The sequence below is a fragment of the Coregonus clupeaformis genome, chromosome 20 (assembly GCF_020615455.1).
Source record: "Coregonus clupeaformis isolate EN_2021a chromosome 20, ASM2061545v1, whole genome shotgun sequence".
NCBI lineage: Eukaryota > Metazoa > Chordata > Actinopteri > Salmoniformes > Salmonidae > Coregonus > Coregonus clupeaformis.
This window is the reverse complement of record NC_059211.1, coordinates 3,351,737-3,364,619: the sequence shown is the minus strand read 5'-3', so window position 1 is coordinate 3,364,619 and position 12,883 is coordinate 3,351,737. Positions and strand designations below refer to the sequence as shown.

Genomic DNA, 12,883 nt, shown 5'->3' with positions numbered 1-12,883 from the left:
AATTAGTGTTGTTCCATCGCTGCCACTCCCACTGCTCCACTCGGGAGGCCGGGGTTCGGTTATTCTATTGTAGCTATGTTTTAGCAGCTGTGTGTCGCCTGTCCTTGTGTGATTGTGTGTGTTGTATGCTACAGCAACACTGAATGCTCCTCTGTGACTTTGCCTCAAGGTGCGCTGCATCATGTGTGCAGCATGTCGTTTGAAATCTTTTTTACACACACTTGTTGTTTTTGTCTATTCAAACACGTGTTTGTCAGTTAGTGCTTGAATCCGTTTTGAATGCAAGTCCCCAACTACGGCAAAACAAAAGATGACATATTTACATTTTAGTCATTTAGCAGACGCTCTTATCCAGAGCGACTTACAGTTAGTGCATACATAATTTTTTTATACTGCCCCCCGTGTGAATCGAACCCACAACCCTGGCGTTGCAAACGCCATGCTCTACCAACCGAGCTACATTCCTGCCGGCCATTCCCTCCCCTACCCTGGACGACGCTGGGCCAATTGTGCGCCGCCCCATGGGTCTCCCGGTCGCGGCCGGCTATGACAGAGCCTGGATTCGAACCAGGATCTCTAGTGGCACAGCTAGCACTGCGATGCAGTGCCTTAGACCACTGCGCCACTCGGGAGACAGAGCGACTTAGTTAGTTAGTGCATACATTTAAATATTTTTTTTCATATAGATATGTTTCTGTTACTAAATGTGTCAGGAACCACAACTCTTTCTACAGACGTTGGTTTCACAGTTTCAATTCAAAGGGCTTTATTGGCATGGGAAACATGTTTACATTGCCAAAGCAAATGAAATAGATAATAAACAAAAGTGAAATAAACAGAAATGAACCGTAAACATTACACTCAAAAGTTTCAAAGGAATAGAGACATTTCAAATGTCATATTATGGCTATGTAGTGTTTTAACAATGTGCAGTTTCTCTTCACACTAATTACACTCATTCACCATGTAACGAATAGGGTGTGTGAGAGTTCACACGTCTCGACATTGTTTCCTTGACTGTCTCCTCCTCCTCCATCAGTCTTTCAACACACAGTGAACTAGGTTTAGATCTACTAGGATTGGGGCCATGGAGAGAATCAGTAGTATAGGTGTGTGTGGTGTTGTTGCTATGGAATTGGAGTTTCAGGTGTGGTCAGATAGTGTGTTGTGCCTCCGATGACTAGCCTGGGTATATTACCAAGCCAGAAATCACACACCCCCACCTCTCACTTCTCTCTCACATTTGAAACTGAGTGGGTACTTTAATTCACAAAGAAAGAAAGGCTTTTATGCCATGCATACACCTACAAAAATATTGGTTTCTCACTCTCTTGGTCTGTCCCAACTTTCTCTCTCACCATCTCTCTCTGTCTCTTCTCTCTGAAATGCATCTATTGAGAAACTGCCATGTTTCCGGGTCTGTTGCAGTCTTTGCCAACCACATCCCTTCTGTCCATCCCACCACAACTATCACAGCCACAGCTACACAGAGCTGTACTCCACGTCTCCTTTTAGTACATCACTCATTTATCAGCTTGGGTGTACACAAATGAGGTGAATCCACCTCGTGGATACACTGATAGACTGAGCGGTTCCCATATCCACATCAATAGAAAAACTGCCATTTAGACAGTCTTCTGACCCAATCAATCAATCAAATGTATTTTAAAAAGGCATTTTTATATTAGCAGTCGCAAAGTGCTATACAGATACCCAGCCTAAATCCCCAAAGAGAAAGTGATGCAGAAGTACAGTGGCTAGGAAAAACTCCCTAGAAAGGCAGGAACCTAGGAAGAAACCTAGAGAGGAACCAGTCTCTGAGGGTTGGCCCAGTCCTCTTCTGACTTTGCTGGGTGGATGATCTTTATCTTCTGATGCCTTAGTACACAGAGTAGTTTGTGATTGGTTGGTATGTGTAGTGTCAGTTTGGTATTGGTCCCAGTATGTTGTCTCAGTTTATAATTGGTCCATGTGTTGTGTCTCAGTACACAGAGCAGTTTGTGACCGGTCTGCAGACGCAGCTGGAGCAGTCCCGGCTGCAGGAGGCGGAGCTACTGGGAGCCCTCAAAGAGATGCAGGACAAAGTACTGGACCTAGAGAAGGTAAGAGAACACACCTGTGTGTGTGTGTGTGTGTGTGTGTGTGTGTGTGTGTGTGTTGTATCTGTGTGTTTCATATCTTCATCGTGTGCGTTCCAGAGGAGCAGCTCTCTGCCTGATGAGAACAACGTGGCCCAGCTGCAGGATGAGCTGAAGCTGGTGAAGCTCAGAGAGCTGGAGACACTGCACTCCTTCAGAGAGATGCAGGACACGGTGACCGAGCTCAACCAGCGCTGGCAGGTAAGTAACACACCACAGAGGTCTGTACAGTAGGGAACGGAAGGCTTTAGAAGGGGAGAGCATAGTAAAGTTGACTAGAAGAACAGTGTTTATGTAACAGTATCTGTCCCTTTCCTCGCCCCAACCTGGGTTTGAACCAGGGACCCACTGCACACCTCAACAGTCAACCTTGAAGCATCGTTACCCATCACTCCACAAAAGCCACAGCCCTGGCAGAGCAAGGGAAACAACTACTTCAAGGTCTCAGAGCGAGTGATGTCACTGATTGAAACTCTACCAGCGCGCACCGCAAACTAGCTAGCCATTTCACACCGGTTACACTCACCCCCTTTGACCTCCTCCTTTTCCGCAGCAATCAGTGATCCAGGTCAACAGCATCAATGTAACAGTGTTGCTTCCGTCCCTCTCCTAGCCCCAACCTGGGTTTGAACCAGGGACCCTCTGCACACATTGACAACAGTCACCCTCGAAGCATCGTTACCCATCGCTCCACAAAAGCTGCGGCCCTGGCACAGCAATGGAACGACTACTTCAAGGTCTCAGAGCGAGTGAGCGTCACCGCTAACTAGCTAGCCATTTCACACCGGTTACATTTAGTGGTAGGTAGATTAATAGAAGATCTACTAGTGAATCTACAAGATTACAGTGGAGTCATCACACCATTAAAGGATACATTCAGCAAACCTCTACTCTCTGTCACCACTCAGACATGAAAGTAAACCCAAAGATGTAAACCAGCAGGGGCACAAGAAAGAGAGAGATGGATGGAGAACCTATGCACCATGGTTGTGGCTCTCTAACCTGTTCTTCATCTCGGTTCCTCTCTCTCTCTCCCTCTCCAGCACCACATGTCAAAAAGCGGTGGGGTTGGAGGTCACTGGAAGGAATCCCCCAAGAAGAACGCCCTGAACGAGCTGCAGGACAAGCTGATGGGGGGTGCGTCTGAGAGAGGCCCAGGCCCAGGCTGAACTCAGGGAGGTCAAACTCAAAGCCATACAGCTGGAGAGCCAGGTCAGTGGAGTAACACTATGGTGAAATACTTTAGCCTGATCTCAGATCTGTTTGTGCTCTTATTGATTTAGTCTGATACCAGGTCCGTTGCACGTAACAATGACCATAGGAGTTGGCAAGACGGCAGAAGCAGTTCTGGGACAAGCCTAGGGAAATGCATTGTGTTGGATCACATTTCTAATAGAGATTTTCATTAGGCCTAAATGACTAGGGGGGTAATTCATACATCAAATACTGTGTGGAAATGATAGATAAATTCCAAGGACAAATAGTGTGACATTATACGACATTGTGAAAGGACAATGCAGTATAAAAGTGGTAAGGAAGATACATTTACTGTCATCTTTTTGATTTATGGAAAGTACCTCGCTCAGTGTTTTAACATTCAGTTCCACACTCATGTTTCTCACCCTGATGAGTGAGATGTTTGTTGTGGTGGATTATTCACAGCTCTATACAACAACATAGGCACACACACACATTTTCGTTACAGTTCATCACTTTGGGTCGCAGGTTGGCATTTATTGGGATGACTCATGTACTGGAGGCAGCTCTGCAGAGGGGTCACTAGCTGGCACAGCCACAGTCATAAAAGCATATTTAAAACCTAACCTTAAATTAAGACTAAAAAGCTCATTTTTGTTTTCATTTTTGTTTATAATATAGCCAATTTTGACTTTGCAGCCTGCCCATCTAGTGGAAATCGCTCAGCTCTGCCTCCAGGACAAGATTCATCCCAATAAACGTTAACCTGCTTTTGGGCCTTTATGTAACCTGACAAACGTGTGCATAACTCAGTTTCACATAAATAATGCATTGATTTCAACGGGTGATTTGCGTGTGTGGAAGTACAAGTTGTTCATTTCTCAAATTTGCTTTTTGTTACAAACTTCATTATTTCTTGTTGAAACACTTAGACAGAGGCAGACAACTAATATCATATACATTACATTTAAATACTTGTAATTTCACAGACGCTAATCCAGAGTGACTAATTACGCTTTCAGCCTTCTGACAGTGTCCCCACTCTCTCTTCACCTTCAGAACCAGATTCATGGCAAGCTGATTGGGCGCCATGAGGTGGAGAGCGCCGCCCTGCAGGAGAGGCTGCAGCAGCTGGCTGGCCAGAACAAGGGGCTGCAGGCCCAGCTCACCGAGATGAAGAGGAAAACGGGCTGAGCTCGACTGCAAGGTGGGGGAGGCAGAGGATGGAGGTAGCCAATGGTAGCATTGATATGTGTGGGATAAGTGGGCTGCAAGGTAAGACGGGAGATGAAGATGCAGAAAGAGGGAGGGATGGATGGAAGTGGGAGCAGAGGGGGAGTGGAGAAGGTATGGGGAGGATGGAGGAAGGTAGTGGAATAAGTGGACTGACTGCCAGGTGAGAAGATGGTGGGAGGGAGAGAGATGGGTAAAGGAGAGGGTGGGGGAAATGGAAGCAGTCAAGGGTGACATTGATAAGTGGGCTTTGTGTGTGAGGCTGCAATTCAAACAGACGCTATTGCACAACTAGATGGACTAGTGGCTTTCACTCAGGCTTTGCACCAGAGGTGATTTTTCTCATTCTGTATTTTCTTTTCTGTTCCACCACTCTCTTCCCTCTCTCTGTAGAGTAAAGAGGAGGTGATGGCGGTGCGCTTGCGGGAGGCTGACAGCATGGCTGCCATGGCTGAGCTCAGACAGAAGATAGCTGAGCTGGAGATACAGGTGGGGTGTTTGTATACAGATCTAAACTTGACTTCCATATTGACTGGATGTCATTGTCAAGTGTATTTAGATTTCTTCTGGGTGGTATGTGTGCATTGGAGAGATCGTCTTCCCTGCTTCTTTGGCGTTGACTGTTCGGTTGCGTACGTGAGTTTGTGTGTCTCATCCCCTATCCCTGTGTCCTACAGAAGGAGGAGGGTCTGATCCAGGGTCAGCTGAACCACTCTGACTCCAGCCAGTATATCACCCAGCTTCGAGACCAGATCGGAGAGCTCAAGAACGAGGTCACACACACATTTAACATTTTAGTCATTTAGCAGACACTCTTATCCAGAGCAACTTGCAGTAGTGACTTCATACATTTGCATACTTTTTTTGGTTCTGGTCCCCTGTGTGAATGGAACCCACAACCCTGGCGTTGCAAGCGCAACGCTCTACCAACTGAGCCACACGGGACCACCCCCCACACACACCAGTAAAAGCTCAAGTGTCTGGGGTTAGTTTAGCCTACATGTGAATCAGATCCCCTCATGCTTTTTGTATTTCTCTGAAATGATAGATGTTGGTCGCCACATGAAGCATGACATACTAGAATCTACCTTTCTTGCAATCAGGGAACACTGGCCTTCCTCTGTATGACATTTCCAACCACAGAACAGACATACCCCTTCAAAACCCCAGACCTCAGAAAGAGAGCGATGAATGCGTGTGAGAACTAGACAACACTGATTCTCACATGCTTAAAATTACACACACAAACACAGCTGAACCACGCTATACACTTGCTCATTCAGTGTGAGGCTGTGCGTGAGAAGGATGTCAGAGGAGGGAGTGATGAGACTGCCTTGCCCTTTTCTGTTCACTAGTTCTTAGAGTGCATACTGTAGGTTATATTCGTCATATGGAGCCTTTCCGTAAAGAGTACCCGAAATATTCATGAAAAGTTGAAATTAGCAAGCAGTAATTTTCCGGTCTCAAAATTCCTAGCAATTCAACTGAGTTACTGTGTATTAAAATATGGTTCAAGTTTAGAAATGAGAAATTCACCTTCAGAAGGCTCAACAGGCATCTATTTAGCTAATTAATTCATGTTTTGGTATTGGACCGTATCATAACTAGAGATTCACATGTTTTTTTAGTAACTTGAAGTTATGATTTTAAAGTGCTTGTCATGCCAATGACTTTTGAATATTCTGATTTGTCCCTGAACAATATGATTCATTTCAACATAGTACAGTATTGATCCACTTCGGAAAGGGCTGAACTAGAATCAGATCTGTTTTTCCCAGCCAGCATAGTGTACATGATTGAGCTCTGCTGTACACCGAGACAGAAGAGGAAGAGGTGGGCGAGTGCCTAGTCATAGTGTTCCCTGTTGGTTAACCACTACCCTCCCCTCCTACCAGCCTAACTCAATACAAATCTCAGAGTTTTCTGTAAGTACTGAATCAGTGTGGTATCTACACATGCACACACACATACGCTCACACAGACACACACATGTACTTGCTGAAGCGGAGACCGGCTGTGGCTTGTCACGCAAGGGACACCCACTACACGTAATTGATGCAGGTTTCATATGTGATCGCACACACACACACACACACACACACACACACACACACACACACACACACACACACACACACACACACACACACACACACACACACACACACACACACACACACACACACACACACACACACACACACACACACACTGGTGAAGTGGTTGGTGCTTCAGCAGGTTCTTTCATAGTAAAACAGACTTAAATCTGTACTGGCAGCTGAAAATCCACAGGCAATCTGACTTTCTGTAAAGCTTATCGACAGACCTTATCAACCTATTTATCAACTACCAGGTACTAGATTTAGAACACACCCACACACAGAGTTAAATCCTGTCTGATGTGCTCTCACCGGCATGGCTACAACACCATACCAGGTTGCTATAGAAATGGGTCACTTTCAACCAGTGTAGACCCTCTTCTCACCAACTGAAACACCATCAAAAGCCTTTCTTTGTGATATCAGTAATATCCTAGATGATTGTGATAATGATCTACGGGTATGAATGTCTTAAATATCCTTATTTCTTTCTCTTTTAGATCAGGCAGCTCCGCGGGCAGCGCCCAAGTTCGCCCCTAGTTCCCGGGACGGGGTGGGGGCTACCCGGACCTGTGTCTAGCTAGCCCTCGTCGGCCGGAGGCGACTACCTGAGCTCGGATGAGGATCTGCTCCCCCAGCCCCATCCCCCAGACGCCATGTACCCCGCCCTGCCCCACCCCCACCCCTCGGCTAGGCTGGACAGCGAGGGCAGCACCGACAGTGAAGCTGAGGCCCACCCGGACCACCCCCACCACGGCCCCTCGCAGCAGCTCTACACTAGCATGGTGTGTGCTGAGGTCCTGGACAACTGAGCCATGGAGGTCCCTGGAACTCCCTGGTGCTGACCTAGACTACTGAAGATACAGTAGAGATACTGTACTCACCCCAAATGTACTGTACTACTGTTCTCATCCTAAACTACTGTAACCTGTAACAGACATACTCCCCTCCTTTGTGCTGGTGCCATGGTCTCTCCTCTCTTTGTAATTCTCTTCTCTCCATCTCCCCCTTTTACCTCTCTCTTCACTCCTCTCTCTCCTTCACTCTGATCGCTCTCTTTATCTCACTCGCTCTCCCTCAATCTCTTTCTCCTCTACATTCTCACCGGCAGACCATGTATTCCCTATGGGGGTATAGTCAATTCCCCTCTCCTGTCCTGTCCTTGCCATTAGTTTCCACACTGCACTCCGGACCCGAGTGGAAAAACATGTTACTTCAGTACGCTCGCTCACTGTGCAGCAAGCATATCCTATCCACACAGAAAGACAAGAAAATAAAAGGGACTGAAAATTGACACAAAAAAAGCTTTCAACTTTCAATACTCCAACCATACAGCAGTGACTATGAGATGCATAGGACATCGCTTTGATGAAATGATTCCCCTCAAATTGGAAGGACTTCAATATGGACTTGGGATCGGTGAAAGAGGAGATGGATGTCTTATTGGGCTTGACCCTGCTCGTACTGTACTGTCCCATGAGAGATGTGAAACATACTGTCTCCCTCCATCTCTTTCCTCCTCCTTTTCTCCCCGAAAAAGTTGATCACCCTCTCGATCTCTCCTATTCTCTCTCTCTCTCTTTTCTGTCATTCCATCATTCCAGGAAGACCCATTAGCCACCTACACTGCCTGTTAAAATAGAAACAACCCTCCACTGTAACCTCACAATACACACTCTTCAAAGAAATGGGAGGGAATGATGGAAGGATAGAGGTAGGAGAAGTAAGGTATGGACTTGTACACATCAATATCATAGGGATGTTACTAGATGACATCCCATGCATAGATGAATATTATCAATTTACCTTACTGAAATATGTATCATTGTGTCTCAATGCCTTGCAAATGAAACAAGGCAAGCGAATTACGATGGGTAATGTAAAAGAAAATCTCCACGTTGCCAAATCGTTGGTTTTCTTTCTGCTATTATTTATGTTATTATTTATTTTAATTTTTTTATATATCTATATAAATATATAGATACCGACGGCGGCCAAACTTGATATATACGTTGAGTTCCATCGGTCCTTTGTGCCAACTTGAATCCTAACGCTGAGGTGTCAACGGACGGGGTAATTAACGATGCATGTAAGAGACAGAACGAACACGCTGCTATGATTTTCCTTTTTTCTCCCAGTCTTTCTCCCAGGAATCAGTTCAGTGCAAAAACTACCGTGAATAAATTGTTGAATGGTTATGGCTATACTTTATAATGATGTCTCTACCTATGGCTTATGAAATACCCACATATATAGAACTCCCTTTATAAAGGCATTTTTAAACCCTTAAGGCATTTTTAAACCCTAAGAGCATATATTAACCCACAAGTGTTTGTAAAAGGACAACAATGGCTCAGTCAATCATTCATTTTGTCTAATGGTGAGGCTAGAGTTTGACTAGTTTGGGACTGATTGGCATGTGTCCGTCAAAAGGCTGGGTGAGTGACGTGAAGGGGTTAATTTGAAGTTGTAAAAAAAAAAGAGAAAGCTATTTGTTGTTATTGACCGATCAGAGGCAATAAAAAAAATAAGATAAGTGTACGGATCAGATCATCATAAATACACTGCTCAAAAAAATAAAGGGAACACTAAAATAACACATCCTAGATCTGAATGAATTAAATAATCTTATTAAATACTTTTTTCTTTACATAGTTGAATGTGCTGACAACAAAATCACACAAAAATTATCAATGGAAATCAAATGTATCAACCCATGGAGGTCTGGATTTGGAGTCACCCTCAAAATTAAAGTGGAAAACCACACTACAGGCTGATCCAACTTTGATGTAATGTCCTTAAAACAAGTCAAAATGAGGCTCAGTAGTGTGTGTGGCCTCCACGTGCCTGTATGACCTCCCTACAACGCCTGGGCATGCTCCTGATGAGGTGGCGGATGGTCTCCTGAGGGATCTCCTCCCAGACCTGGACTAAAGCATGATGTCCCAGATGTGCTCAATTGGATTCAGGTCTGGGAACGGGCAGGCCAGTCCATAGCATCAATGCCTTCCTCTTGCAGGAACTGCTGACACACTCCAGCCACATGAGGTCTAGCATTGTCTTGCATTAGGAGGAACCCAGGGCCAACCGCACCAGCATATGGTCTCACAAGGGGGTCTGAGGATCTCATCTCGGTACCTAATGGCAGTCAGGCTACCTCTGGCGAGCACATGGAGGGCTGTGCGGCACCCCAAAGAAATGCCACCCCACACCATGACTGACCCACCGCCAAACCGGTCATGCTGGAGGATGTTGCAGGCAGCAGAACGTTCTCCATGGCGTCTCCAGACTTTGTCACGTCTGTCACGTGCTCAGTGTGAACCTGCTTTCATCTGTGAAGAGCACAGGGCGCCAGTGGCGAATTTGCCAATCTTGGTGTTCTCTGGCAAATGCCAAACGTCTTGCACGGTGTTGGGCTGTAAGCACAACCGCCACCTGTGGATGTCGGGCCCTCATACCACCCTCATGGAGTCTGTTTCTGACCGTTTGAGCAGACACATGCACATTTGTGGCTTGCTGGAGGTCATTTTGCAGGGCTCTGGCAGTGCTCCTCCTGCTCCTCCTTGCACAAAGGCGGAGGTAGCAGTCCTGCTGCTGGGTTGTTGCCCTCCTACGGCCTCCTCCACGTCTCCTGATGTACCTGCCTGTCTCCTGGTAGCGCCTCCATGTTCTGGACACTACGCTGACAGACACAGCAAACCTTCTTGCCACAGCTCGCATTGATGTGCCATCCTGGATGAGCTGCACTACCTGAGCCACTTGTGTGGGTTGTAGACTCCGTCTCATGCTACCACTAGAGTGAAAGCAATGCCAGCATTCAAAAGTGACCAAAACATCAGCCAGGAAGCATAGGAACTGAGAAGTGGTCTGTGGTCACCACCTGCAAAACCAGTCCTTTATTGGGGGTGTCTTGCTAATTGCCTATAATTTCCACCTGTTGTCTATTCCATTTGCACAACAGCATGTGAAATGTATTGTCAATCAGTGTTGCTTCCCTAAGTGGACAGTTTGATTTCACAGAAGTGTGATTGACTTGGAGTTACATTGTGTTGTTTAAGTGTTCCCTTTATTTTTTTGAGCAGTGTATAATTATCAAGTTGGACCAGGGTCATCACTCTTGTTTATGTCTCTGCTGTTCTCGTCTCAGTCATGGTAATGTATTATGTGTCAATACCTCTCCTTCCAGAACATCCAACTGTGACATCACTTCCTCTTTCTACTGCCTGTTACCAATAGGATTTAGGGATGGATGGAAACATTCAGTTGAATGTGTTTACTGAAAATGTCTGATTATCTGATGCATGCTGTTACTACAGCTTCAGATGGCTATAATGCACAGGTGTCAGACTGGAATCAGTATTTTGCCTAGTGTAAATACCTCATTGGCTAACTATGTGGCATATCATCCCAATTGTCTTGAATATATGACAAATGCTTGTTAGAATTAGCTTTAGCTCAGTCACTAGGAGTGGGGTGATGAATGCATCGGCTTGGTGTCATGTTTCCAAAGCATTCAAATATGTTGTTTGTATCAATGGGAGAGAGTTGATCATGGGAATCGATGATAGCCATCCAGAAAGAAGCTCCATGTAGTTGCTTTCCCAACGTCAAGGGGGAAAAGGGTTCCATACAAACTTCTTTAATATAGATGGAAGGAGCATTATCTTACTTCTGTGGCAGACACTTCACATATCACATTTATATATTCTTACAACAGTGGAAGCAAAACGTATGGAATATTATTGAATAATTCAGTATGACAACCTGAAAACGAAAGTATTTATATAAATATATCACAAGAACGATTGAGTTGATTTGCTGATGCAGACTGTAGAGGATGTGTGTAGTAATATATTCAAAAGGGTGTTATATAGATTCTAAGACAGATTCTAAACAGATTCTAGATATAGATTCTAACAGTCAGAATCTATATTTAAAGATTCTAGATATAGATTCTAAGATTAAAGATCTCCTCTTGACTTAAAGCAGTGAGTGCTGTCCTGGGAATATTGGAGTGGATGCTTGGAGTGCTTAGTGTAGCAAGCTAAGGCCCTGTCTCATGTCAGTATTGGTGAGCACCTGTAAAGGTTCTTGGTAGTATTGAGGTACTGTATGATGCTATGCCACCAAGCCTATGCATCCCAACTTTGTATCATGCTTTGTTTTCTTATGTTCAAATTATGCCATGTACTCAGATTTGTTGTGTACCTGGCTTTTGTCGCACAGTGATGATGGATGAAGGGGGAACCTGTCACCAACTGCCGAAGAAATAAGGGAGCTCCTCCAATGGGGTTCCACCGCCATGTAGCCTATCTTTCGCTCACTCAAGTATTACAAATAACCACCTTTGAGGTTAAAAACCAGTGTAGCAGCTGAAATCACAGTTGTCTGTTGTAACATCCTGGACTAGTCAGTCAGTGCATTACTTTAGCAATAGGAGGGAGTTTGAATTCCATGTGTTGAGTCAACCTGCGGTAGAGTATAGTAGTCTTGGTCAGTGGTGGAAAAAGTACTTGAGTCATACTTGAGTAAAAGTAAAGATGCCTTAATAGAAAATTACTCAAGTAAAAGTGAGTCGCCCAGTAAAATACTACTTGAGTAAAGTCTAAAAGTATTTGGTTTTAAATATACTTAAGTATCAAAAAAGTAAATGTAATTGCTAAAATATACTTAAGTATCAAAAGTAAAAGTAGAAATAATTTCAAATTCCCTACATTAAGCAAACCAGACATTTTCTTGCTTTTTTAATGGTTAGCCAGGGGCACACTCAACACTTAGACAATTTACAAACAAAGCATTTGTATTTAGTGAGTACATTTTCTTTAGGAATGTAGTGAAGTAAAAGTTGTCAAATATAAAAAGTAAAGTACAGATACCCCAAAAACGACATAAGTAAAAATACTTTAAAGTACTACTTAAGTACTTTACACCACTGGTCTTGGTCAGACAGTGTCTAATTTTCACAAAGTATTGTGCACTTTCGCTCCACACTCGCATAACACCAGGGTTGGGGTCAGTTCCTTTTCAATTCAAAACAGATGCCACTTTTCAATTATTGACTTGGAATGACAATTAGTCTCCCTGCGTTGACTGAGTTTTAAACGAATCGACCCCTCCAACCCCTGCATAACACATCAAACACTATACAGCTGTTCAGAGATGGTGCTCGGATGTGGAGTTCCCCAGTGTCCGAACTATAACTGTTATAACTGTGAC

The 12,883-nt window shown here is 44.6% G+C and overlaps 2 protein-coding genes across 2 annotated transcripts in view; both read left to right on the top strand.

The window, feature by feature from the left end:
- The window catches only part of LOC121533203 (EVI5-like protein), a 30,482-nt gene extending 26,001 nt beyond the window's left edge, over window positions 1-4,481 (top strand). Inside the window, exons 14-17 of the mRNA XM_041839009.2 lie at window positions 1,986-2,102; window positions 2,199-2,339; window positions 3,182-3,350; window positions 4,395-4,481. Coding sequence (XP_041694943.2) covers window positions 1,986-2,102; window positions 2,199-2,339; window positions 3,182-3,307 — 384 coding nt within the window. The 3' untranslated portion in view covers window positions 3,308-3,350; window positions 4,395-4,481. The remainder of the gene's footprint in view (window positions 1-1,985; window positions 2,103-2,198; window positions 2,340-3,181; window positions 3,351-4,394) is intronic.
- LOC123481419 (serine/threonine-protein kinase N1-like) overlaps window positions 1-12,883 on the top strand; it is a 330,043-nt gene that overhangs the window by 44,185 nt on the left and 272,975 nt on the right. The window lies entirely within an intron of this gene.